The 26,427-nt window shown below is 34.5% G+C and overlaps 1 protein-coding gene across 3 annotated transcripts; it reads left to right on the forward strand.

Annotated features, from left to right (window-relative positions):
* The first annotated feature begins 2,959 nt into the window (after nucleotides 1–2,959).
* On the forward strand, nucleotides 2,960–26,427 carry LOC140886515 (DExH-box ATP-dependent RNA helicase DExH11). 3 transcript variants are annotated; one of them, XM_073293113.1, is made up of 24 exons: nucleotides 2,960–3,175; nucleotides 3,383–3,637; nucleotides 4,684–4,944; nucleotides 5,056–5,124; nucleotides 5,279–5,354; nucleotides 10,134–10,390; nucleotides 10,502–10,609; nucleotides 12,565–12,666; nucleotides 12,832–13,032; nucleotides 13,165–13,275; nucleotides 13,884–13,951; nucleotides 14,076–14,451; nucleotides 14,762–14,917; nucleotides 14,985–15,095; nucleotides 15,791–15,844; nucleotides 16,578–16,835; nucleotides 17,526–17,635; nucleotides 20,682–20,835; nucleotides 21,234–21,681; nucleotides 24,110–24,324; nucleotides 24,456–24,694; nucleotides 25,338–25,464; nucleotides 25,805–26,040; nucleotides 26,114–26,426. In XM_073293113.1, exons 1-23 carry the CDS (start codon nucleotides 3,041–3,043, stop codon nucleotides 26,015–26,017), a joined length of 4,104 nt encoding a protein of 1,367 aa, XP_073149214.1. In that variant the 5' UTR covers nucleotides 2,960–3,040; the 3' UTR covers nucleotides 26,018–26,040; nucleotides 26,114–26,426. The 3 variants fall into 3 exon arrangements, with proteins under 3 accessions (XP_073149214.1, XP_073149217.1, XP_073149215.1); XM_073293114.1 differs by lacking the exon at nucleotides 2,960–3,175 and adding an exon at nucleotides 4,298–4,412 and having other exon boundaries at nucleotides 3,502–3,637; nucleotides 26,114–26,427; XM_073293116.1 differs by lacking the exons at nucleotides 24,456–24,694; nucleotides 25,338–25,464; nucleotides 25,805–26,040; nucleotides 26,114–26,426 and having other exon boundaries at nucleotides 24,172–24,318.

Genomic DNA, 26,427 nt, shown 5'->3' on the forward strand with positions numbered 1-26,427 from the left:
GATGCGGTGCCTGATGTCTATTTGATTTCTGCAAACACTGTATTCAAATATAAAAGAAAATTAGAAGTATTTTGTTAGGATCAAAAATGTGTGTAGATGGGTGAATATATAATTTTTTGAATTTTGCGTCAATTAAGTTAACAGCTCGATTATCTAATTTTTCTTAACAAACAAGTTGTTGCAAGAATTGAGCTGGCCAGTGCAAAAAATGTCTTGGAATGCAAAATTGAGCTGATCATAAAGAGCAGATAGAAAATACAATAAAGTAATGAACACATATATTTTTAATGGAAGTTCGAATGCTAAGCTTCTACATCTCCTCTTGTTCTACTTCCAGAAGGATTTTCACCACAAGACTTTTATTTATACAATAATTTGCACAAATCCAATCCAATCTACATCAATTGGAACTCCTTGTAACTTATTCTAAACATACTCTCCTCAGAACATTTTCTAATAGAGTTACAATAACAATTAACAATTAATACAATTTTTGAGCTCTGCAAGCTTGAAGAACAGTACGGTTTGATCACAAGATTGATCAATATCTCAATAGACGTGTGCCAGCAACTTGAATACTTTGAGCTGGATTCTTTCAAATGATCGAAAACTTAGAACAAAGTTTGCAAAAAATTCTTGATTATTCTTTGTCCTTCCTGATTTTCAAGTATTTATAGGAAAAGAATGTAACGTAAAAAAAATGAAAAAAAGGTGCAGCTTTGTTCCAAAAATCACCGACAATGAAGCAGAGAATGTCACGTGTCTTTGTCTTCTATCCAAAAATAGTACAGTGGCATGGGATTCTTTGGACGATAGCCAAATACGGAACCCAATGACGCTATTCAAGCTTTATCTTTATCTTTAACTACTCAATCGTAATTTAAATAATAAACTATTTTGCTTCATCCTTTGAATATATTGAACTGGTCCAGATCAGTTATGAAAGAGTATCTTGGTCAGATCAATTCAAGGTATTTTTAGGACCAAATTACTTATCAGGTCAATTTTCTTATTAGATTGATGTTATATTTTAGTCCATTTATTTAAGTTCGATATTGGGGAATCAATCTAATCTGCTTGTGTCTGTTCAAGTCATTCTGATCTTGTAAACCAATCTAACCTACTATGATGAGTAACTTGACCTCGTTGACCACTTCTATCTCCAATGCTTTTGTCTTGACTGCTAGGCTTTTTAGGTGAAGGAGACCTTTTAGACGATGAAGCCTTGATTTTCCCTCCTTTTTGGCATCCCTAGCTTGAAGGAATTCCATTATCTTCGTGAGCTGGCTACCAAAGATGGACTGCATGGCCTGGAATTTACTTGTTAATTAAGTTTGAACTTTGTTGATATGTCAAGTCAAGTGTGCAATGGACCTCATTTGTGTTTTATGCAAAATGTTGAGTTTTGAGGAATTAAACTTGACCTCTTGTATAATTGGAGTCAGATGGGCTAGAAGTAGTTGCTTCATGAACTGGTCCGCATCAAGAGCAGAAATCACCTTGTTAGTCTAAAAATTGATGATAGTCTCCGTTAGCTTTCCCAGTGCAGAGATAAGGAGATTGGCTTCCGGAGTTATTTGAACTATAGAAGATTTGCCTGCAGCTTGAACCTATTCTTCTTGAAGAGAGACTTTCAAAGTGTCTCTGTTTGAGGAGCTTCAATCTGCATTGATTCAGTTCAACAACCATTAACTCTTTCGGATGTCTGGCTTGCTCTGTTTGTTCTTGTTCGGTCTCAAGATTTTTTTACTGATCTATAAGTCGAAGAATAACATCCTTTGGGGAGACCAGTTCAGTTTCAACACGTTGATCTTCTTGAAGTCAGCTCAACTTCTGCTTCATTCTTTGGACTATCAATAGGGACTTCTTGCAGAGGTACTTTCCGATGAGTTTCTGGAGGATTTTGTGAAAATTATTCTAACTCTTTGTTTTTTATTTTTCTAGAGTTCACGGATTCATGACACTACAATGCATGTAGTAATGATGGAGATAGTTAAGTCTATACTCAAAGAGAGAATTTAATTGGTATCAATTTCGTTGTAATAACTCAAGTTTTCCAAATATTTGATGAAACATTTTCATCGTGTATGTATGAATTCAAGTCATTTACTAATTTGAAAAGTTCATACATGATTGTCGAAACAGTTTTTTTCAGTGAGCTAGTTTTTTCTATAAATATAATTTAATTTTATTGTTGTTTTAAATCATTTCAGTTTTTGTAACTATGATGTTTTACTTGGTTTTTCATATGCTATAGAAAATATTGAAGAAATAGATTTTTCACACAACAAAGAAATAGCTGAAAAATTTATGATACTTATTACAATTGTCTTTAAGATATTGAGCAAGTATTTTTTATATTTTATTTTCTTAAATAATCAATCAATACCAATTATCAAATTGTGAACTAATGCCAAAGTTTTTCATTGTGTATTTTCAACTTTGTCATTGGTTTGTACACACTTGATAAAATCTGTGAGAATATTTTTGTAAAATTAATTAATATGATAAGGTTAAAATTGACAAAGTGTGTGCATATTAGATAAGAATCCAGTTTTCAAAAATATTGAAATACCAAAATAATTTATTTTTTATTTTCTTGTAGATATATAATTAAAGTGGACATATTTTTCCACAAATTTTTTTTTAAAAAATGCAACAAAAATCTTAATTAAAATAATAATACAGTTTTCTAAAAGATTGATAAATATATTATATTGTTCATACTCATTAATTAATTTTTTTTGTGACGTGAGAACCCGTTCGATGCACTCTTTGTGTAAACGTTCGAACTAACGCAATAGCCTGCATACCTAGTTAGGTAAACCACACAGCAAAAAATATTGGTAGAAGAATCAAACTCTTGCCCTTACCAAAAATTCACCAACTTCACCAACTTGAATAACCTATGTCCATACTCATTAATTAATTATATACAACGATAGTGTAATGTGAAGAAAGCAAAGCAGGGGTTTTGTAAGTGGTTTTACAGTTTAGTTTCTTCTTCTTCTTCTTCACTCACATCGAATTGAGTGGCGAAATGGATCGGGTGCCCGCCGCAGATGGTTTATCCTTCCGCGTGGGATTCACGGGTCATAGCGGCCACCTCAGGATTGAACCTCTCCCACCGGTGGAACGCCAAAATCCACTCCATTCCATTCCAGATTTTATTCTCGTCAGTATTATTTTACTTGCGATTTACATGTTTCTGGTTTTAAGTTTTATTGATTTGTGAAAAATAGTTTTAATGAATCGTGAACGCAGCGTGAATTTTCAATTTGTTATTTTCTTTTTGAGATGGAGCTATTGTATGCATCATTTCCTTCCAATCGATATTCTAACAACTTATTTGGCATTTTGTGTTTGCATTTTTTGGGGGCAGCCACCGGCTTTCCCTAGGGAAACACCTGAATCGGTAAAAGAGTATGTAAAGGAGAAATATTTGGAGCCCAGGTTGGATGAACATATTTTTTGCCCCCAAAATTCCGGAAAGCAATGGGAATTTGACTGGTTTGAGAGGGCCAAAATTCAGTTGGAGCCATCTCTGCCGCGCTCCTTTGTTGTTCCATTATGGGAAATGCCTTCTAGGCGCAAAAGACTCGGGGAGATGGATAGATGGGAGCCAGAGTCGGTTGAGGTACAAAATATTGGCTTTTATTTATCATTTACCCAAGTCAGAAATATATCTGTGACTCGAAATTTTGGAGTTTGAATCCTTGGACTGGCGTAAACTTGCAAAGTGCTGGTCTGTAGTGTGTAAAAGGAATCAAATCCATTACTTGCATGAATGGAAAAACTGCTGGTTCTGCAACGCTGAGTTGTCCCTTAAAAAATCCAATTTAGACCTCCCCAGCTTAAACATTGCCTTTAAAATACAAAGGCATATAACACGGTCCCAGCAGGGTTAAATGATTAGATTATTAGGTGATGAGATCATAATTGAGAGTGCATAGTTATTAAAAGGCAAAAAGCGAGCGAGTAGCGACCAGGATCAAGGTTCAAGGAGGCTTAAACCTTGGATGAGTTAAGGTGCAAGCCTTCGGTTAAGTTTGCATCTTGACAATGAAGCCAACCTTTTGTGCATTTTAAATGTTCATAGCCATTTTTTAATCATGACGGAAATGTAAAGACAGTAAATTTAAAATAAGATGCACAATATAGTAATATTTTGCTTCTGGACCAATGACTACTCGTTTTTTTGTCAGTTTTTACCTTCCAAAGTTCATATTGGGTTCTGTAGTGTATATTCCTTATAGAGCTTCACTTTAGTAAGGCTTGTTCCTTGCCTTATGCCTAGGATCCGTAAGACCTTTGGGCCTTGGTGCGCTCTATGGTTTTAATACCAAATGGAGGAGGTGGTGCTCCATACGTCTCACCATTATTTGGCTACAGAAGTTTCTAAAGAGACATTGGTGACGTTCTATTTTTTCTCTGCAAAAAAAGTATCTTTATAAATAGAAACTACATCTGCTCTGATAGTTCTATTTATCACCAGTGAGTTTTAAACTTTCAAAATCATAAAGAGCTTTTTTTTGTCGATGATGTGAAAGATGTTTATCTGTTGAAGCATGTGTCACGTGTGGTTCAAGTTTCTCCACAGGTTTTGTAGAATTTGAATGGTAACCAATATTTGGCGACAATGTTTCCTTGTCTATCTCGAGTTATTATTTTTAACTGTGCCAGGTGGATATATTGGAATTGACAGCAGGAGCTGATAACTCTGGTTCTTTGCCGCGAATCGTTGGACCTGCTAAGGATTTTGTTAGGGGAAGTATCAGTAGTCGTCCTTTTCGCCCAGGTGGACTGGATGATGTTGATTCTTTGGGGAAAATTCTTCCAGATGGTTGTTACAATGGTGAATGGGCACAAGAGCTTCTTAATGGGGGCACTGGACAAGTACTTCCCCCAGGCTTTAAAGAGGGACTGAATCTAGGTCATCTCAAGGTAGGTAGTGCTTAATTCAGTAATGAAAGAACATATAATTAGTCAAGGTACTAAAAATTTCTTTATTGTCCATGATTTTCTCACAACAATATTATTCCTAAACTTTTGAAGGAGCATTCTTGCACTTGGAATGTTGACAAAAATACAAATGGGGACAAGAGCATGCCAGCTGTAAAGCTGGTCAGTTATAGTACTTTTATTTCTTCTGTATTAAGTCAATTAACACTATGTTCTCACATAAACATGCATGCATGCTCTTTCTATATCTTCAAAGCAATTGCGCTTCACATGTTTCTTGTTTTTGTGAATGTTAATTTGTTTGTATAAAATGCAGAATGAGCTGTCATTGCAGTTTGATGACTTATTCAAGAGAGCTTGGGAAGAGGATGTCTTTGAGTACGTTGGAGATGGTGTGTATCCTTAGTAGTCATTATGGTACTATTTACAATAATAAGTGTATGCATAGACAATGCCTGAAAGTTATCCAGAGGCTAAGCTGGGAGTTCCTTTCTGGTTTATTTGATGGAATTAGCTAACATCTGTTCTAGCATTTGGGTGGTTAGACATTGAACATAGTTGATTGCAGCATGCATAAAAAAAGTTTGAATGGTTATGAAATTATTCATGGAGATGTTACCAGCTATCATATTATTGCCTACCTAGTGCAAGAAATTTTTAACTGATGTTTTATGTTACGTAATATTCTGGTCAAAAATATTCTCGGAAGCCCATGAAAATTGTATGAACTATGAACTATGAACTAAAGATCTAAAATGCTAAAGGTGGTCATTCAGCTTTTGTTCTTGCCTTTTTAATTTGTTTATGTTTAATTTAATAATGACTAAAGAGTTTACGTCTGAATGGTAATTATAGAATTTAGGAGATAAGGGAGGGAAATCAGGAAGAGGGATGGGTGTTTACGGTGCTTGTAGTAATGTTTCTCCCTCAACAGGCTTTGCATAATTTTTGGCTCCAAATTTATTCTATTTTAGGAATGATTTTAACTAGTGATTCACACCTTTCTGCACTGCACCTCATTTAGTTTCTATCCTCACCTATAAACATCAGGTTCTTATCTTTATCTCTGTGCAATTCCGGGTCCATCTTTTTAAATTTCATTATACGAAATAACTGGATATTCTTAGTCATGTTTAAGAAGAATTAAAGCAAGGAAAATGCACACTAGCTTGCGTGAGCTTTGAGGAGGCATAACTTTTGTCGTGTCATTAGTTGGCATAAATGACGATAGAAAATACATAAATTTCTCCCGATTTCACACTTGATTTTGGATCTTTCTAAATACATTGGGAGATTAGATTTTGTTTCCTTGTAGATTTCGGTATTTCAACTTGTAAAAAGGCTAGCATCTTTGTCATCTACAAATGTAGGAAATATGATAGCATGCACTTCCCTAAATTTACTCATTTGACATTTTCCAATTGCTCGTAGGCTTCTAAAAAACGATAGAGCTAAACCGTAAGCCATGGTGCTGCTGCTGCCAAATATCATTCACCACCAGACACCAAAAGTGTTGATTTGTTAACTATGATTCAATAACTTTGAGAGAAAAATTAGTAAATCTTTTCATCAGACCACCTGCCTTAAACAAACTTCAAGTTGGGCAACCAGCAGACACTAGATCATGGGTGCTGTCTTAGTTGTTCCGTCCCTCATGCCAATCTCTTTGTAATTCTGTGCTCATTGAGCTTAGTCATGACGCTTGACATATCTTGTCATGGTACCCAAGGTTCTAAAATTCACTAGGTGCTAATAGGGCGCTAGGCTGCTAGGCGGGGCTTAGGTGCCGCTAGGCGGATTCCACGGTATAACATAATAAATCACATATTATAACTCCAACATGATAACATCAAATTTAAAATGAGTTTAAAATTACATAACCAATGAAATTTCACAAATTTACTCTACTTCTTCTCCATAAATTTCTCTACTTATTATTCTCCATATTTTTTTCTCTTCTCTTTGGAAACGGCGTTGAAAGGGTTTTCATGGAAGGGTGAATAAAATTTTCGTCAGTTTTTTATTGAGCTTATGATTTAAAAGCTCAAAAAAAAATTTCATTTCCTCCTAGGGCTGCCTAGAGCCCGTCTAGGCGACAAGCACTTTTTTCGGTGCGGTCGGCTGGCGCCTAGGCCAATTTTTAGAACATTGAAGGTACCCCATCTGTCTATCTTCATATTCATACTGTGATAGAGAACAATATTTTTTTCAGATATGATTTTTTTTCATTTATGTGATACATTGTTTCTTGGTTTTGTTAGAGAGTTGAGCCTCGTGTTGTAGAGCGTTTATATTCAGGCTCTTGGTTTTAAGCTTGATTTAGACATTTATGGTGGTTGGTTTAATATATGCATCTCAGGTGGTCTCTTCATGTGACCACCTGCCTTCCACAAAATTCAAGATGGGCAACCAACAGACGCTAGATCATGGCTGCTGTCTTAGTTGTTAAGTCCGTCATGCCAATCTCTTTGTAATTCTGTGATCCTTGAGCTTGGTCATGATGATTGACATATCTTGTCATGGCACATCATCTGTCTATCTTCATATTGGTATTTTCTCTTTATCCTATTATTTGGAAAGTGCCATTCTCGTCTAAGGTTCAAGTGTTCTCGTGGACTGTTGTGCTTGGAAAACTACCGACTTGTGAGATGATGCAAAATAGGTATCCCTCTTGTTCACTGTGCCCGAATTGGGCTTGGTATGGGAATCCCCTAGATCAGTTCGGGATTTATTTGAAGCAAATTTTGGACGTTATATGGGCAGGGGGGGTAGAAACTTTTGGGTCGTGTTACTTCATTGTATATGTTGGATGGTTTGGTTGGAGAGAAATATGAGAATTTTCAATAATGAGGAAGAACTAGCTGGCAATTGTTGGGACAAGATCAAATTTATGATTCGGTTTTGGATTTCGAAGACTGAGTTAATAGATTTTTCGGTTACAAATTATATAGGGATTGGAGTCTTCTATCATGCTGACTTGACTCTGGCTTTTATCTCTTTTTGTGTGGACCTTTGGTTGACTTTTTGTAATTATTTACCTTTATATCTTTATGAATATATTTCGTTTCCTATCAAAAAAGTTAAAAAAGATGAACATCATAAAATGCCAGTTAGTGGGGAGAAATGACAATCATACAAAACGAGTCGCATATAAGACCAATTCTTGGGAGAGCGCAGTCTTGCTTTCTTTGTTGTTTCCAGGACCTAGCAACACGGAGCTTTGCTTAGCCTTTTAAGCCTATGTTGAATAAAAGTAATGTTATGTATTGAATTTCTTTTTAAGGAAAAGATTTAGCAGCAACCTTAAGTTGGTGGAATATCTGGATGAGGTTGGTCAGCTATCCATGCATTTTTCACAAAGTAATTGCATAAAAACAAAGTCATCTTTCGTGTTTTCTTGTCTCTGTCAGAACTTGAAGTGTCTAATGGTCAATGCTTAAACCTTGGGTAAAGTCTAGGAAAGTATATCATTCTAATTACGAAAATTTATTATTGTGATTTAATTAGTTCTAATTGAAATTATGATCTGAAAAATCATGTTTAAGTTTTATATGAGGTTTTTTTCTTGTAAACTCAGGTGTTTTGGTCAATAAATGCCAGTATCTTAGTCATTTCATGAACAAGAACACACATAATATTCACTTGCCCATATTTTCTTATTTTTACCGTGGAAAATGGACGATTTGAAGAAGTGTAAAGTATTGAATGCTATTAATTTTTTTTTTTTTGATAAGAAACGAGACATATTATATATATATAAAGAGGATCATATCATAATTACAAAAGGCGGATGAGTTATCCGCAGATGGAGCCTTTAGTACCCACTAAATATCAATAAAATATAACGCTTCAATCTGTGACTAAATCTAGAATCGAGAACATAGCAAACTCTTTATGATTCCTAATCCACGTAGAAGCCAACAATTTGATTTTTGCCCAACACTTAACTCCCGATTCCGCTTTATCTTACAAAATTCTCTTGTTCGTCTCTAGCCAAACATGCCAGCAAATACAATGAATCGCCACCGTCCAAAGTAGTGCCATCAAATATGCTATTAATCTTTAAACGATAAAGATATTTCCATATGTACTAAAGTATCTTAATATGTAGCAATGTAAATCAACGTAAAACTTCAAATTCTAATAATGTCTATCCGAACTAAGTTTAACTGAGTAAAAATATATTATCTTCCAAACTTGATAGGATATTTTTAATTAATATCTCGACTATTTATGCCCGAACTAAGTTTAACTGAGTAAAAATATATTATCTTCCAAACTTGATAGGATATTTTTAATTAATATCTCGACTATTTATGCTTTGATTGGCATGTGCCTTTTACTTAGATTGGCATGTGCCTTATCCGTTCATACGCATGATTTCAAGTACAAGTTCTCATGTGGTTTACTCACATTCTTGACTCTTGAGTACGTGACATATGTATCTGAGAAGATCATGGTTTTTAAAGCACCAAACATTAAACAAACATATGCGGTGCAGCAAGGTGCTACAATTTTGTGGCTTACCTTGAAGGTTCATTAAGTCAACAATATCTTTTTCAATAAAATCACTTTAAATCTCATTTTCAGTGTGACTTGTGAAATAGTTTGATTGTGCAAGTTGTATTTGGAACTTGCTCTTTGGCGCATTTGGAAATTGTAATGAAGGTATAACGTATTACAGTCTTATTTTACATGCAATTCATTCTGGCTTCTTGACCAGCAATGGTTGCTTTGTGAACCCCTTTGCCATGCATAGAAATTTCTTTCTGGAGAATGCAAGGACTGTAAATTCGAGGTGAAATGCGATGGGATTGTTACTTGTATTTGCTTGAAATTAATTAATATTGGTTTGTATGTTCAATGATTTGTAAAATTGATATTGACTGCTAGTTGATCAAGTTTTTTTTTTCACATCTAGATTCTGAAGTACTATTCTTTAACGGTAATGTTTCGATGAGAAACATATCTTGCTCTTAGGATTTTGGTTCTTGTGTATCTTTTATAACTACAGATTAGATGAAAATTCAACATTGAAATTAATTTGATTATTTGAAAGTGTTTTGTGCTGGTGAATTTAATATTTGTCATTAGTCTCGCATTATATGGTTTCTTTCTTTCCTTATTGTTTTTTGGGTTTATATAAGGCTAATTGTGAAGCTACTATATAGGTCATACGCGCCAGTTCGAAACTCCGGTGGAGTCTGTTGACGAACCTAGTCAAATAGCAACCAAGATAAAAGATCCAACCGAGATAAAAGATCCACCTGAGATAAAAGACTCAACTAAGATAAATGATCTAAATGTTGCTGATAATGTGATAAAGAAACCATCCTCTCTTCTTGATGAAATCTTGTCTAGTGAATCGAAAGAATTAAAGTCAAGATTAGATGGAGATACAAATATCGGTGGGCAGCAATCAAAAGAGGTGATGATTTCATAAAATATGGAATGCTTGAATATCTGATTGTATTCTCAAACTCTTTCCTGTTTATTTTATTTCACGATTTATGAAACATTCTCTCTGTTTTATAAATAGGCATGGGCTCTTCTTGGGGGAAGTGAAGAAATTGTCGAACGATTTGAAGAACTTGTTCCTGATATGGCACTTAAATTTCCATTTGAACTCGATTCTTTCCAAAAGGAGGTAGACATTGTTAAATTATTGTTGTATGTTATATTTGACAAATTTATTTTAGTAATGATTTTGTTATTCGTGTTGGAGTCCTGATAACATGGAACTAATTGAAGTTTTAAGTATTTTCAACTGTCATTTTTGTGAGGGGGGATAGTGAGTTAAGCGGGGACAAGCAACATACTTCTTTATTGAAAGCATGGAAGCATGGATTATCGTTTACTAATTTTAGGTTTTCCAGGTAAAAGGAACTAGGGATGGTTTCTTTTGCTGGTTTCATTTCTTTCTCACGGAATCATATCTTAGTCGGGGATTATCTACAGTTGCCAAAAGCACATGAAGCACGTGCCCAAGCGCGCACCAAACACACGACTTCCATTTTTTAAAAAATAATTCTGGCACTGGAGAAATCACCCTTTAAAAGTGAGATTTCTCCTATGGTAAATTTTAAAAGAAGTTGAGGAAACCCTAACATCAAGTTGCCTCTGCCTTTTGCCCTCACATTTTAATATTTGATATTTGGAAGATGAAGATGATTTCAATATTTGATATCTCATGTTTCATATTTGAAAATTTTTGATTTTATTTTTATTTTTTATATAATATTTTATTTATTGCGCTTTGTTTTTTTAAAGCGCACTCCTCGCTTTGCACTCAAAGCCCGGGACACTTGAGAGCCCTTTTAATTACTATGGGATTGATTATCTGATTGTGAGATATCTGATTATTCAATATCTGTTTCTAAGCATTGTAATCTTTGGAGAGGACCTTAATTTTAAGTGTCTTGTAGGCATACACATGGTTAGGGTGGAACCTATATTTAGGTAAACCGTACAAATTTGTTAAGTTTTTTAGTTATTATATATAACTTATTATGGTTTATTATAAATAATTATGGACTATTAATAGTAAATTCACATCATTATATGTGGTAAAGAATAATTGAATAAATTAACTATTTAGATCTATTGTTCACAGCAGTCAATAGCGAATGAGTGGTATTGTGAATCAATATTCAATACGATTATAATCTTTAAATATCATTTATGGTTGTATTAGATAGTAAGGAATTGTGGTTGAAATTAATGAGAATAATAATTAGTTTACATAAAAAATTTACACATCTATGTATCCATAATAACAGTATAATTTTAGAAAAGTTTAACTATGAAATTATATCTGTTAATATCGTTCAAGGCAGATTTGGGGGACTCACGGGGAAGAAAGGGGAGAATTCTGTGGGCAGCTATAACCCACTGCATTTGTTTGTCAGTTTGGATGGAAAGGAATAGCAGGATCTTCGAAGACAAAGAAGTTTCGTTTGGAGAAATTTGGGATAATTAAGTTAACAGTTGCAGCTTGGATACATAATTTAACAGAATTCCGATCCTTTGCGCTTTCAGATTTGTATAGAGATTGGAGTCTAGTATTGAAGTAGTTTGTTTTTCTCGTAGTAGATTAGTGCTAGTTGTGGACCACTGGTTCACCTTTGTAATCAACCCTATTTTAATTATATAATATTTTACGTTTCTTATAAAAAAATAAAAAATAAAAAATCTGTTAATACCGCTCAAAAATATTAGTAAGCGAATAACCAATATTTTGTTTATGAAATACTGCATGCCATTTAAACTCGTACACGTGTTGATATAGGTTCACCGTTCATATGTAATGGATGTATGTATGGATATTAAATATGGATTTGTATTGATTATATATGTATAATATACACACCAATATAAAAATGACAAGGGAAAGAATTAAATTGCCACATAAAATTTTTGGAATCTGGTTACTGCATTGATTTCTGTTTCTCGAGTTTCAGAAATCATTGGAGGACTCGGTTTTTACCCTGGAAAATCATATTTCAATTATGATGCCCTTCATCGCTGAATTGGTTTTCTGGGTTTTGATTTTCATGAATGGGCTGACTACATACTGAATTTAGTGTCTCATGTTATGTACAGGCCATATATTATCTTGAAAGGGGGGATTCTGTTTTTGTGGCTGCCCATACGTCGGCTGGCAAGACAGTTGTTGCTGAATACGCTTTTGCTCTAGCATCGAAAGTATGTCCTGATTTCTGATGTCTGTGCTCGTGGATTTAGGAGGAGAATCTTCTAGCTATGAATTCTATTTTAACCCCTTGAAAAAACTTTCTTTCATATCTTCTTATTATGTGGTCTATTGTGCTTATGGATTGTAGTTTATTTTAAAGCTTTGTAAAAATGCAGCATTGCACAAGAGCTGTATACACGGCTCCAATTAAAACCATTAGCAATCAGAAGTACAGAGATTTTTGTGGAAAATTTGATGTTGGTCTGCTTACCGGTGATGTTAGCTTGAGGCCGGATGCTACTTGTCTCATTATGACCACTGAGATATTGAGATCCATGCTCTATAGGGGTGCTGATATAATACGCGACATAGAATGGGTAAGGTGTTTTTTTATGACACTTATTGTGTGGTACTTGACTTTGCATTACCTGCCCAAAAGTTGTTACTCTCACACCTTTTTACATTCTTGTAATATTGTTTTCCAATTCTGATTATTTGTGGAATGACAGGTTATATTCGATGAAGTGCATTATGTTAACGACATTGAAAGAGGGGTGGTTTGGGAGGAAGTTATTATCATGCTTCCGAGGAATATCAATTTCGTACTGCTCTCAGCCACTGTATGTGTTCTGTTCTGGATGCATACTTCTTTTGCTGACCATAACAATACAAACCTTTTATATTCATTGATCCGTGTCTCATTATATCATGATATCTTCTCATCTGAAGTAAATAGAAGATTTTTTACCTCCGCTAAGTAAAATAAAATTTTTCTAGATAATCATTTCAAGAAGCGTGAAATTCTTGTATCGAATTTAGATTCCAAGATCGTGATCCCAAAGATATAATTTATTCAAACAATGGGCAAGAGGTTGTAGTTGCATGTTAAAAGAGAGAGTACAAGGACTTCATCCCTAAGCTTTCCCTATGATAAATAAAAAGCTTGTTTTCTTTTTAATTTTTAAAAAGTTGATGCTGCCTACATACCTATAATTAGCTTGTAAACTTGTCTTGTATCTCATCATTAGACCCAGGATATTGATGGGAAGTTGTGAGTCATTTCCATGATATCTGAGCCAACTAGTTTAGCCATAATTTTGTTCATTAGTTTCCCATTTTTGTACTTTCATTCATGTTGAAGATCCAATTCCTTTTATCCTGAGATCACGAGGTTGTATAGGGGTGGTTGCTTTCTCCAGTGACAAGTCTAGTTTTTTCATTTCTCTAGGTGCCCAACACATTTGAGTTTGCCGATTGGATTGGTCGGACGAAGCAAAAGCAAATTCGTGTTACTGGGTCAGTAGTCTCAACTTGAAAGAAACCACTATGGTGTCACTTTATAATTTTCTTAAAGGCAATATGTATTTGTACCTTAGTTTTACGGGTGGGATTTTTTTGGCTTTGGTTCTGCTTTGAACAGGACCATTAAACGACCAGTCCCTCTGGAGCACTGTCTTTTCTATTCTGGAGAGTTCTATAAAATTTGTGAAAATGAGAAGATCATCCCTCAGGGGTTAAAAGCTGCCAAAGATGTTTACAAAAAGAAAAATTCAGCCGCAATTACAAGTGGTGCAGGATCTGGGCCTTTACCTGCCAATGAAAGGGCCAGGAATCAGAAACGTGAAAGTTCTTTTAATGCAAAACAGGCCAAACATTCTGGATCTCAGAATTTGGTGAACTCTGGAGCTGGATGGGGTTATCAAAACAATGCTAGCAACAGTTGGGGGTTGAGGAGATCAGAAGCTTCCATATGGTTGTCACTTATTAATCAGCTAGCCAAAAAATTCCTCTTGCCTGTATGTAAGAAAAGTTATTTCATATGTATGTTAGTTCATACCAGTGCAGATATTATTTGCATGTGATACAAACTACATATAGCAAAATTATGTGAGCAGTTGCAATTTTTCAATACTTTTTTTTATTGTGATGCTTATCTCTGCCATTGAAATCACGACATTTGTGAATAAGGACTTTTACTGTTTCCATGAAATTCAGTGCAACTACTGATGTTCAATGTTTTAACTTTTGGAGATAGATGATTGCTAGAAAGTGTTCTGCTCTTGTTGAAAATTAAGATTTGCTTACCTAGTTGATCTGTTTCTGCAGGTGGTTATATTTTGCTTTTCAAAGAACCGATGCGATAAATCAGCGGATAACTTGACTGGGACGGACCTCACGACTAGCTCAGAGAAAAGTGAAATTCGGATCTTTTGTGACAAAGCATTTTCAAGGCTCAAAGGATCAGATAGAAATCTACCACAGGTGTTGTATTCAAATTTTATTAACGTCTCCTTTGGGGATGCCGAAGTGTTACTATGTGTATTTTCAGGTTGTCAGAGTTCAAGGCCTTCTTCGAAGAGGAATTGGTGTACACCATGCTGGACTTCTCCCAATTGTGAAAGAAGTAGTTGAAATGCTATTCTGTCGTGGTGTTATCAAGGTAAAGTTGCTGGAAGCAAACTTCTGGATGTAAGAGTTCTTTGTACCGTCCGTCAAAGTAAAAGTTAAAACTTCATTTGTATCCATGTAATAATTTAGTAAAGGGAGAGTAAATGAGATAAATATCAGTGTTGAAATTGTCATTTCTTATCATTTTATCATTCTGGCAAAGTAATCATCTCTTTTTTATCCTTGTAATGCAATTTACTATCATTTTTTTTTTTTTTTTTGATCAGAAACATAAATATTATTAATAATTAAGATAATTAAAGTACAAATTGTGGACCAGTGATCCACTAATCCTCAAAAGAAGTTCAAGTAAATTTAGCTCAAAGCTAAGCTCCAATCCCTATACAAATCTGAAATCGCAAAAGGTTGAAATTCTTTTATATTGTGTAACCAAGATGATCCGCTCAACTTTATCTTGTCCCAAGTAACTTCAATCGAATCTATCGAAAGAAAATAAAGCGTTCATTAGCGAAAACTGCTAAATCAAGTGGGTTTGCCAGTCGTTAGTTTGTAGTAGATTTTTTTGATTTGAAAAAAGTAACTTTCATTGGTGTTTTTGATGTGATTTTTTTAAAAACTTTTCAACATTTAAACATGCATATATGCATGACACTTATCAAGTCATACTGGCATGCATGATCTATTTTCTTTGGTCTTCCAATGTTTCTTGATTGGCGTTATCTGCAGGTTTTGTTTTCAACAGAGACATTTGCAATGGGAGTTAACGCCCCTGCAAGGACGGTAATGTGTTGGCTTACTTTGAATTGGGTTACAATGAATGATGCTGAACATGTAGTATATGATGGTGTTTATTTCCTATTAACTTTTATTTTATCTCCTTTTAACCGAATTTCTGTTCCCACTTATTTGACGTTGTGATTTTGATTATTTTCAGTAGCTTTAAAGAAATGGAAACTTTGCCATTGGTGATGCCATTGATGATATATACCACAACTGATAATTAAAATCCCTTGAAATTTTTTGGCTGTACTCTCCATCTTTCTTTAAACCTGGTATTGTTGCTTCATTTAATTCCACTCCTTCGCATGATTTTTTTTTTCCTTTTCTTTCTTCCTATGTATGTTATCATTTGAAACATAAGCACAATCCCTGTTAAGTTATGCTGGAACGTATTGATGCTTTACAGGTGTCCTTTCTGCTTTCACATCTAGTTTACGTACATTCATGTTTGACTCCCTCAGCTGGGATTGGTAATTGTTACACGCTATTTGAATAATGAAGGCCCTATGTTCTTTGAGGCCCCATTTTTGCTTGATATCTGGCTTAAATTAGTTGTGAGGTGTTGACATAAATTTGAGGCCCTGTTTTTGCTCAATAAAAGATATTCCTAACAGATTAAGCGCTTCATTTTTGCTCAATATCTGTCAATCGATTTTGTATCAAGAAACAAAGGTTGAACAAGAATTCATCCTTTTCTCAGTATTGTTGGTGACTCTCTCTTTTGTTTTGGCAGGTTGTTTTTGATTCTTTAAGGAAATTCGATGGCAGGGAATTTCGACAGTTACTTCCCGGAGAATATACTCAGATGGCTGGTCGGGCTGGTAGGAGAGGACTTGATAAAATTGGTACAGTAGTTGTGATGTGTCGTGATGATATTCCTGAAGAGAAGGATTTAAAACATGTTTTAGTTGGGAGTGCAACTAGGCTTGAATCTCAGTTTCGATTGACATATATTATGATCTTGCATCTTCTACGTGTTGAAGAGTTGAAGGTATATTGTGCTTTGACTTGATAGAAGAAAGTCTTTTGAACATGAGTGCATAGTGTATGAAAATATGGTTGCGCTTAATGAATTTTTTTTTACTTCAGGGGATTTTGTTTTAGTAGAAACAGATAGGTAAACGAAGGTGTTGGTAGCTGGTTTAGTTAGGTGAACCATGTCGAAAATGATCAAAATGGAGGAACTTATTCTCTGCTGCTATCTATTGTTTGTGATGTTAGCTTAGACACCGTTTGGTTTGAGGTATGGTATAAGTAGTATATAGATAAGTAGTATAATGTAATAAAAATAAATAAGAAATGATAGTTAAAATAATATTGGATTTGATTGATAGATTATGGTTTATTTGATTTGATTGATTAAATTTTATATAAAAATATTAAATGACTATTTTGTCCTTTTAATAATATATAAAATAAAATTTATATTATTTATAAAGGGTAATATAGTAATTTGAATCCAATGATTTGATTAATGTGACATAAATAATTAATGATTTGATTGATGTAAAATAAATAATTAATATATGGATAAATAATATGATGAGAAGAACGTGAGATCGGATGGGATAACTTATACATATATTAGTAATACAGTGAAAAGAACGGTGCCTTACTGTATTATTTGAACCATGCTGTTTTTCACAGTTCTTTCTGTGCATGTTGCAATACATCACTGCAGGTGGAAGACATGCTTAAAAGAAGTTTTGCTGAATTTCATACTCAGAAGAATCTTCCAGAGAAACAGCAACTTCTAATGCGAAAGCTTGCTCAACCTACAAAAATAATCGAGTAAGCATGTTAATATACCTATGTTGCAGTTCAAAGTACAGTATATTATTGATTGCTCCTCTATGAGCTTATCTTGTTCTGATAAAATTAGGTTTTAATAACAGTGTTTTCTTGAGAATCAAATGCATGTTTCTTTGTGGTCGTTCAGACTCTTCCATTAGTGGGATTGTTTCTGTAATTGTACTAAAGCACACTGGTTGAAATGTGCCACCACTCACTATCATTAAAACTAATTGAAATCCCGTCATCTAGGGCTGCGTCCACTCTCTCAAGCATGACTTTAGTGTTGGTTTGGTTGAAATATTGTACACGTTTCAATTTGAACCATTGAAAAGATGACATTATTATGCAAAGATCTTTGTCAATACAGAGTATTCTGTGTTTTTATGTGCTAAAAATCGTGTAATAAACTATAAAGTTTTAGGAGTAAAATAATCATAATCAACATAAAAATTGTGAATTGGGATGGATTTTACTGAATTAAATATTTATTACTATTTTGTTTTTGTTTCAAGTATTTTTACCACGATGCATTATGGCACTCATAATAGTTGTTATTCATGCCCCCTGTTTCTGGTTTTAGTGATCTGGATTACAACTGCATTTTAATAACATCTTAGATTGAATAATTGAATAAATCAAATCAGTGGATGACTTCAAAAGGGTTATTTGATTAAAACACGTGCATTAAAATCCTCTGGGTTTCAGTGGATTATTATTCATTTCTCCTAAAAAGCCAGGCATCATTTCATATTCTTTACTAATTGCTTGCTAATTTGATCCTGGGGATGATACAAATGCTTTTGTGGCTACTTGAACATTATAGAAAATGTGGAACCATTAAATTTTTCCTCCAGTTCTTAAATATCTTCTATTCAACATCTCATGCTATCATGTGGATATTCTCGGAATTTCACTCTCCGATAAAGTTCTTCTTCATTACCTTGTGTCTCGTTTCTCATTTTGTTTCTCTCATGTTGAAGAAATTGGGATTTACTGTGAATATCACACTCCACTTTGTAATTTTGGCAAGCTTTACAACTGTCTCACTGGGGCATCAAATTGACCATTTGAGTGCATGAGTACTGCTTTGTATCTTGTTATTCATCTTGATCACATGAACAATATCCTATATTACTATACTTCTACTCGAGGCTGTACCAGGAATAAAAGCTTTCTTCCTATGCTTGCAAGAGAGTAGTCATTCTCCAGCTAATATGCAAACACCATTTCAGAGAAGATCAGCTGTAGTCGGCATCTGTACATTCTTCTTTATTTAGATTCCTTAAAAGTTTGAAGGCCAGATACAGATTACAGAGATATTTAGATATTACCACGTCAAAATCTGCATCACATTAATTATATGAGGGGCTGAACTAAGATTCTGACCAGCATCACCATCGTCAATAGAATGCCAAGCAACACATAAATTAAGTTGTTTTCATGCTAAATGTTCAATATTTTTATCTATTACGCACTATCTTGATTGTGGGATACAACATATGGAATAATGGAACTTCTTGCTCTCCACAAAATTGGCAGGACTACTTGTATTTTATAATTACTTCACAAACTTCGGATGTTTGATATTTTTCTGTATTACGCACTATGTTAGATTGAGGAATATTGCATAAGAAATGTTGGGACTTGTCGATCCCACAATATTGGCAGGACTACTTGTATCTTATAATTATCTCAACATATTTATGCCGCACTTGAGAAAGTTTGGTATTTGGTGCATCATGTTTTCTGGTTTATGGAACACTGGTTGTCTAGTTGAGATACTGTGCTATATATATATTTTTTAATTTATTTTTTTATAACATGATACTGTGCTATTTTCTGACTAAGATGGAGAGAACAATCAAATGAAAGTCTATGTCATGTTAAAACTCCAGGTGGCAGGAGATTGATTCCGACATGAAAACTCTAAAAAATTTAATTTGAAGGCATATTTGTAATATTCTTTAACTTTGTGGTTTATTGGAAAATGGATATCTGCTGTAATTGATGTTCAATTTGCGCCTTATTGTTTATTGCAATTAACCTGGCGTGAAAAGCGCGTTGCGTTAAGATTTTTTAATGAGTGGATGTGTTATGGTCCTGAGTTATGGACCGTGGTATGGGATGACTTACTGGTTGATCGATAAGAGTCTTAATGATTTAAATTTGAGGTTCGTGAGAGAGAACCTCTCGATTTCCTAGTTTCAAGGCTCGTTGGGAGAGAACCTTGGATCTCTTAGGAACACAAAATTTTGAGTAAATGATTGAATTGAAGCTTGCTCCTATAAATATAAGGAAACATGCAAAATCCAAAAGATAAAAATAAATCAAATCCTAAACTAAATCCTATGATTATCATTTATCTCGATGAGATAATTCTTTTTACTTAAAAATAAGTACTACTAACTAGAACATAAACAGCTAGAGTCCTATGAAAAATGATAACTAAGATTCTATCCTTGGCTATGAACTTCACGTGCATGAATTATCTATTACTTTCGATATTTTCGTCCACTACAGGATGTGATCATTAATGAAATTGCCTGCATACTGAGTTTATTATTGGTGGGGAAAGTAGAATTTCATCAAATTTTTTTTTTTTAACCTGGGCTCAGTTTTTTACTCAGCTTCTGATCTTCTTGGCCCTTCTCTCTTTGTATTTTTTTTGTAATATATATAAAAGTAATATTTTGTAGTACGCTTTATTTCAATCGAGTTTCTCCCTCGCTTTCTGCTTTTCTTTCACCAATTCTCATCTTGCTACTTGGCAACAGACCTTTACTCCACTTCACTGCCCCCTTCCCTATTTCTTTGGTTTCACTACCCCTCAATGTCATATATCTCCGGGGCCCTTGAGCTAAATTAAACTAATAATAAGCATTAATATCTGCTGCTCAGAATTGACAAATCATTACCCTACACGTCACAACTAAATATATTTCACCCTATTTTCTTTTCAACCAAAGTACTTCTAAATAGCCAACCGAAATTCCTAGCTCGATCGTTGAGCTATGAGTTGATGAAGCATTTTATGGAAATGCAGATGCATTAAAGGTGAACCTGGGATAGAGGATTATTATGAGTTGTATTCGGAGGCTGAGAGGTATGGCAATCATATAGCGGAGGCAGTCATGCAGTCACCAGCTTCTCAACAACATTTAACTCCGGGAAGGGTGGTATTGGTGAAATCACAATTGGTATGTTCTAATATCCTAAAATTTGCATGTATCATACTTTGAAGACAAATTAGAGAAATTAACCTGTAATTTAATTTTCCCTTCACGAAGGGTAACCGCTTTGATGAATTTACAATGCATAAGAATACCTATTATAGCAATCACTTCCAAATTCTTATATATGGATTAGTTGAAATGCTTGAATGAATTCATTTATTCTCATTTAAGATGATAATAATTTTTGTTTCAATGTTGAGACACATCATCAGAGGAATTTTGTGGTCTACCAATGCAGATAAATTCATGTTACCACAGTTTTTCACATGTTTGCATAAAATATAATAATGTTTAAAACCACTTTTATTTTCCTTTCGAAAAAAAACAACTCTTATTTTTGGTCTTCTGTTCTGTACTGGCAGGCCCAAGATCATTTACTAGGTGTTGTCATCAAAGCACCTTCAGCCAATTATAAACAATACATAGTCTTAGTGTTGACGCCTGAATTACCTCTGGGATTCCAAACTCCATCAAGTAGTGGAGCGAAAGAACAAGTTGATTTCCAAATATTAGTGCCAAAATCAAAACGTGGTTTGGGAGACGATTATTACTCTTCAGCATCATCTCGTAAAGGATCTGGTGTCGTCAATTTGAAACTACCTCACCATGGTCTCACTGCTGGGGTGAATTATGAGGTTAGAGGAGTTGAGAATAATGAGATTTTATCCATATGCAGTCGCAAAATAATTATCGACCAAGTTGGGCTTCTGGAAGATGTGAGTGTTGGTGCCTATTCTAAAGCAGTACAGCAGCTTTTGACATTGAAATCAGATGGAAATAAATACCCACCAGCTTTAGATCCAGTGAAAGGTACTTCCTTACAGCTACTTTACACTTGCACCTATAGTTGATTGGTCACCAGTAATAAACTCAATTTCTTTGACCATAGTGGCAACACTGTAACTGATACTTCGGTACTGTGGTTTAGATGTCCTTTGATATCTAAGTATCCTTGGGACATTATTCCTGGCTGCCTGGCTGCTATGCAATACAACCATTTCAAAGACCGCTGGATGTTCTGATATGGCAATTGATTCTAAAATATAAGTTTGGATTTTAGAATGTGTTTCTGCCAATCATCAAAAAGAAAAAAAGCTAAATGGCAGTTGAATAATAGACTTTAAGTTTTAAAAAATTAATAGAAAAGAAGAAAAAGTATTACCAAATTGTATCACGTCCAAGTTCTGCACTCCTAGGAAAATTCTACATTGTTTAGATTTTGACCTATGTGCTAATTGCTTTGAGGCCGAAACTTCTGCCTACTGTTTTTATTTTATACCGTTAAGACAACATTTAAAGCTATGGTCTAGTAGTCTTGAAGACCTTAAAATTTTTGGAAATCGCTTCGCGGGTTTTTATGAAAGAGAAATAAATAAGGAGCGGAACTTATTTAATAATAAAAGCAAAGTTAGATATATCAATACAGGTGTATTATGTTTATATGCTTCACGGTTTGAAAAATCTTTTCTTCTTTCCTGTTTTTCCAACCAAAAATGAAGAAACTAATATACAATGCAAAATTAATTGGCCTGTAATTACAGAATATTGTTTTGATAAACTGTTCTCGTCACTGAGAAGTATAATTAAGGTTTTAATTGATCTTAACTGTATGTATCCCAAATATTTTTGGGGATATTCTGATACCATTTCTCCTGTTTATCTTTTTGTTTCTGTTTTTCCTTTTTAATAAGAATGCTCATGATTTGGTTATCCACTGTTAACACACTCATATGTCTGTTTCGTTGCTGATAGTTGTCTTCCTTTCCGTTTAGTCTTTCAGATCCAAAGGTGTTCCTCTCTATGACAATGCTATTCTTAAACTTGCAATAGAACTTCCAATATTATTTTAAAAGGATAGTAGCTAGGGACTAATTCAAAAATATTTAATCAATATCAATGATAATAAACTGAAATGAGGTCAAAGTATCATAATAATCATACTATAATAAGACCGATACTGTAAAAATTCTTATCTTGTTATTTTGTAGGAAAAAAATGTGTGAATAACATACAAGAGGTAAATCATATTCAGACTCACAAGTATTCAAAAGACTACAACTCTCGCATAATTTTTAGCTTCCTAAATATAATATGTTGTGGTCTCCAAGCTTCTGATATCACAGATTTCTTAAGAATCTACCCCAAGTTTGTGAGTTGATGTCTATTGTCTTCCATTCCCAGCTTGATTATTAATCTTTTCCAAATTGCATTAGGCAATCCTTTATCCTTTGTTACTTTTTTAGTTCACCTTGGGTGCCAGTTTAGAGTGAGCAGCGTTTGCAAAAGCTTGATTGTAGCAATTGTCAAGGAAAACAGCAAATTGGCTTTATAACATGTCCAACCATATTTATGCCCCCATTCATACATCCGTGTTCTGTCAAGTAATGATGTAAAATAATTTGGATGGTGAATTTTTATGTACAATGAAAATTAAAGTTGTGTAGTATATTTGATCTGGTGAGCATGTTTTTGTTGCATGAGTACTTTGTATATTTCAGTTACATGACATGTTTTCTCCAACTGTGGCGCATGAGAAATTTAAATGGACACTGATGTTCAAATGTACTGCCTTTTGAATTCGTTAAGGAGCATGTGATAAGAAGGAATTGGCTAGGGAATTACTTGCTGATTGATTCCATCAAGCGTTCTAGTTTCAAGTATCTGTCTCTAGATTAAAGAACTTCCCATTTGTATTGATATTCCCCATCAAATAAACTTTGGGTAGAATTGGATGAATATCAGCCTACTATCTGCATATCCAAAATTTGACTTGAAGTAAATAAGAAAAAATATAGATTCAAAATTACGACTTAATAACAGAAAATTTCGCTTGTAGCCCTAGTTTTAAATTGATCCATGGAAAATATGGAATATTGATCTTCATAAAACCTCATTTCAGCCAATAAAAATGGAATTATGTTTTTGTTATAACATGTAAACATGTGGATTATATTATGTTTTTGGGGTGCTACTAACAAGGAGCAGGAACATATTTTAATGGCCAACCTTACGCGCAAATATAACTGTTAAGTAAATCTTAAATCTCTCTTTTGAATCCGCGTGATTTTTGGGTGCAGTCATATTGATAACACATAAAACATCTCTCTTAAAAATAGGGCTTTACTGATATAAACACATCTCAGGGTAGGTCCATTTGAGCTGCCATGTTCTCTTTTTATTCTTGTAAGCTTTGATAGAGTGATATTGTGCTTGACCTGTGCTGGAAAATCTTTGCCAGATCTGAAATTGAAAGACCTTGATATTGTTGAGGCTTACTACAAATGGAATATCCTGTTGCAGAAGATGGCACAAAGTAAGTGTCATGGTTGTGTCAAACTGGATGAAAACATTAAGATGGCTAGAGAAATGAAGCGACACAAGGAGGAGGTGAATGCTCTTAAGTTTCAGATGTCAGATGAAGCTCTTCAACAGATGCCTGATTTTCAGGGCCGGGTACGTGGTTTCATTTTCGATGGCCAATTGCAACCTTTATTTTAGAAACAATTACATTAATAAGGGTGTTTGATTTAGGATTTGCTGAAGCCTCTATTATCCTATTTGACATCATAGTTTGCCCAATTCAGATTGATGTTTTGAAGGAAATTGGATGCATTGACGCTGATCTTGTAGTGCAAATTAAAGGTCGTGTTGCTTGTGAAATGAATTCTGGGGAGGAGTTGATATGTACAGAGTTCTTGTTTGAAAATCAACTAGATGGCCTGGAACCAGAAGAAGCTGTGGCTATAATGTCGGCTTTTGTATTCCAGCAAAAGAACACATCCGAACCTAGTCTTACTCTGAAGCTCTCTGAAGCTAAAAAGAGGTTTGATGATTTTTCAGCCACTTCCACGAGATACATACTTTGTTGTGAAGACTGGTGACTTCCCAGTTTTAGATCACGCGTCAGCTGACATTTGCTGATATTCTTGCAATTAGCATTTTCATATGCTTATGGGCTATATATATATATCGTATTTACTCTATTACTTTATTAATGATTGCGCGATGGAATTCATGCAGTGCTGCTCAAATTAGAAACATGTGTTGCAATGAAACTGTCCTGTGTGTACATTTAAGGCAATCCATTTGTCATCTCAGTTGAACCATGTATACCATACAATATTTGTTATCATAGATCCTTCTGGGAAGACATTTCTGGTGTTTGTTCAAAAAATTTAGATTCTTAGGGATTTAAATTCTAGCTTACAGAACCTAGCCATTTGAAGTATGTTTAAAGGATTCTTCATGTTGATCGAGTTGTGTAAAAATGACCACAGAACTAGAATAATTTCTATCATTTCACTGAAGTTTGTAAAACCATGTTATTCTTCTTGTTTGGTTGGCTGTGGTTCCTTGTCTATAAGCATAATGTCTAATGGCTCCTATTTGCATTCCTATTAAAAGAAATATTTTTAGATACATAGACAATTCTTACATGCTTTATCTCAAGGTTCCTGTACTTTCAGATTGTATGATATGGCAACAAGTCTTGGGGAGCTTCAATCAAAATTCAAACTACAAGTCGATCCCCAGGAATATGCCCGAGAGAATCTCAAGTTTGGTCTAGTCGAAGTTGTCTATGAGTGGGCAAAGGTAATTTTTTTTTGCATTTATTATCATATTGATTACGCTCTTCCTATGATCTCGAGCTTTTGGAACAATTGGTTACAAGACGGTATCGAGCCAGGAGAAAAGGTGCAAGACTCCTCGATTGCAAAGCCTCGTTTATTCATTAAGTTGGTCTTGGTAGGGCTTTGTTGCCTGCTATCCAACGAACTTACATGTGCAAGCCTTGAATGTTAAAATATGAAACCTATTGATTGTACCACCTTCCAGGAGCACAAGCTTTTGGATAAGCGGTTTCAGCACAAATTATTTCAGTCACTTCGATTAGCTTAATTTTGAGACCACTCCATTTCTGAACCGTTGGCAGGGAACTCCATTTGCTGATATCTGTGAACTCACCGATGTTCCTGAAGGCATGATAGTTAGGACTATTCTTAGATTGGATGAAACGTGCCGTGAATTCAGAAATGCTGCAGCAATTATGGGTAATTCTGCACTTCACAAGAAAATGGAAACAGCTTCCAATGCAATTAAGAGGGACATCGTCTTTGCTGCTAGCTTGTACATTACCGGTTTATAGCCAAAAAATACTTTTGGTCTAAGGTACGAGTTATTTAAATGAGTTGGCATCAGTTAGACTTGTTTCGTTTTATCAGTATAAGAACAACCATTCCAGGGTCTCACTGCCCCGCGTGTAGAAGCGAAGGAAGGATACATTAATTGTGTGAGAAGAATAGTTCGTGAGTCGATGCTTCGAGTTCACTTCGTATAGGAAAAATACCATTTGTAGTTGCTAACTTTTAGCCAATGATGCATCACACATCAAGCCTGGGAGCGCAGACTAGTACTATTGTGTTTGTAGGAGAACAAAACAATTGTTCAAGTATCTGTGCTTACTACTCTTGCTAATCAGTGATATCTGGTATGATGATGCGAATTTGGCGTCGGGTTTGCTTACTTAACCTTTTTTTATTGTTATATACACATCGA

The sequence above is a fragment of the Henckelia pumila genome, chromosome 3 (assembly GCF_033568475.1).
Source record: "Henckelia pumila isolate YLH828 chromosome 3, ASM3356847v2, whole genome shotgun sequence".
Classification (NCBI taxonomy): Eukaryota; Viridiplantae; Streptophyta; class Magnoliopsida; order Lamiales; family Gesneriaceae; genus Henckelia; species Henckelia pumila.

Excerpts from the sequence above, each read along its gene's own strand:
- LOC140886515 (XM_073293113.1), top strand. The coding sequence starts at position 3,041 with ATGGATCGGGTGCCCGCCGCAGATGGTTTATCCTTCCGCGTGGGATTC. Across the intron at positions 15,096-15,790 it reads TCTGTCGTGGTGTTATCAAG|GTTTTGTTTTCAACAGAGAC; the intron begins GTAAAGTTGCTG and ends CGTTATCTGCAG. Across the intron at positions 24,695-25,337 it reads CTCTCTGAAGCTAAAAAGAG|ATTGTATGATATGGCAACAA; the intron begins GTTTGATGATTT and ends CTGTACTTTCAG.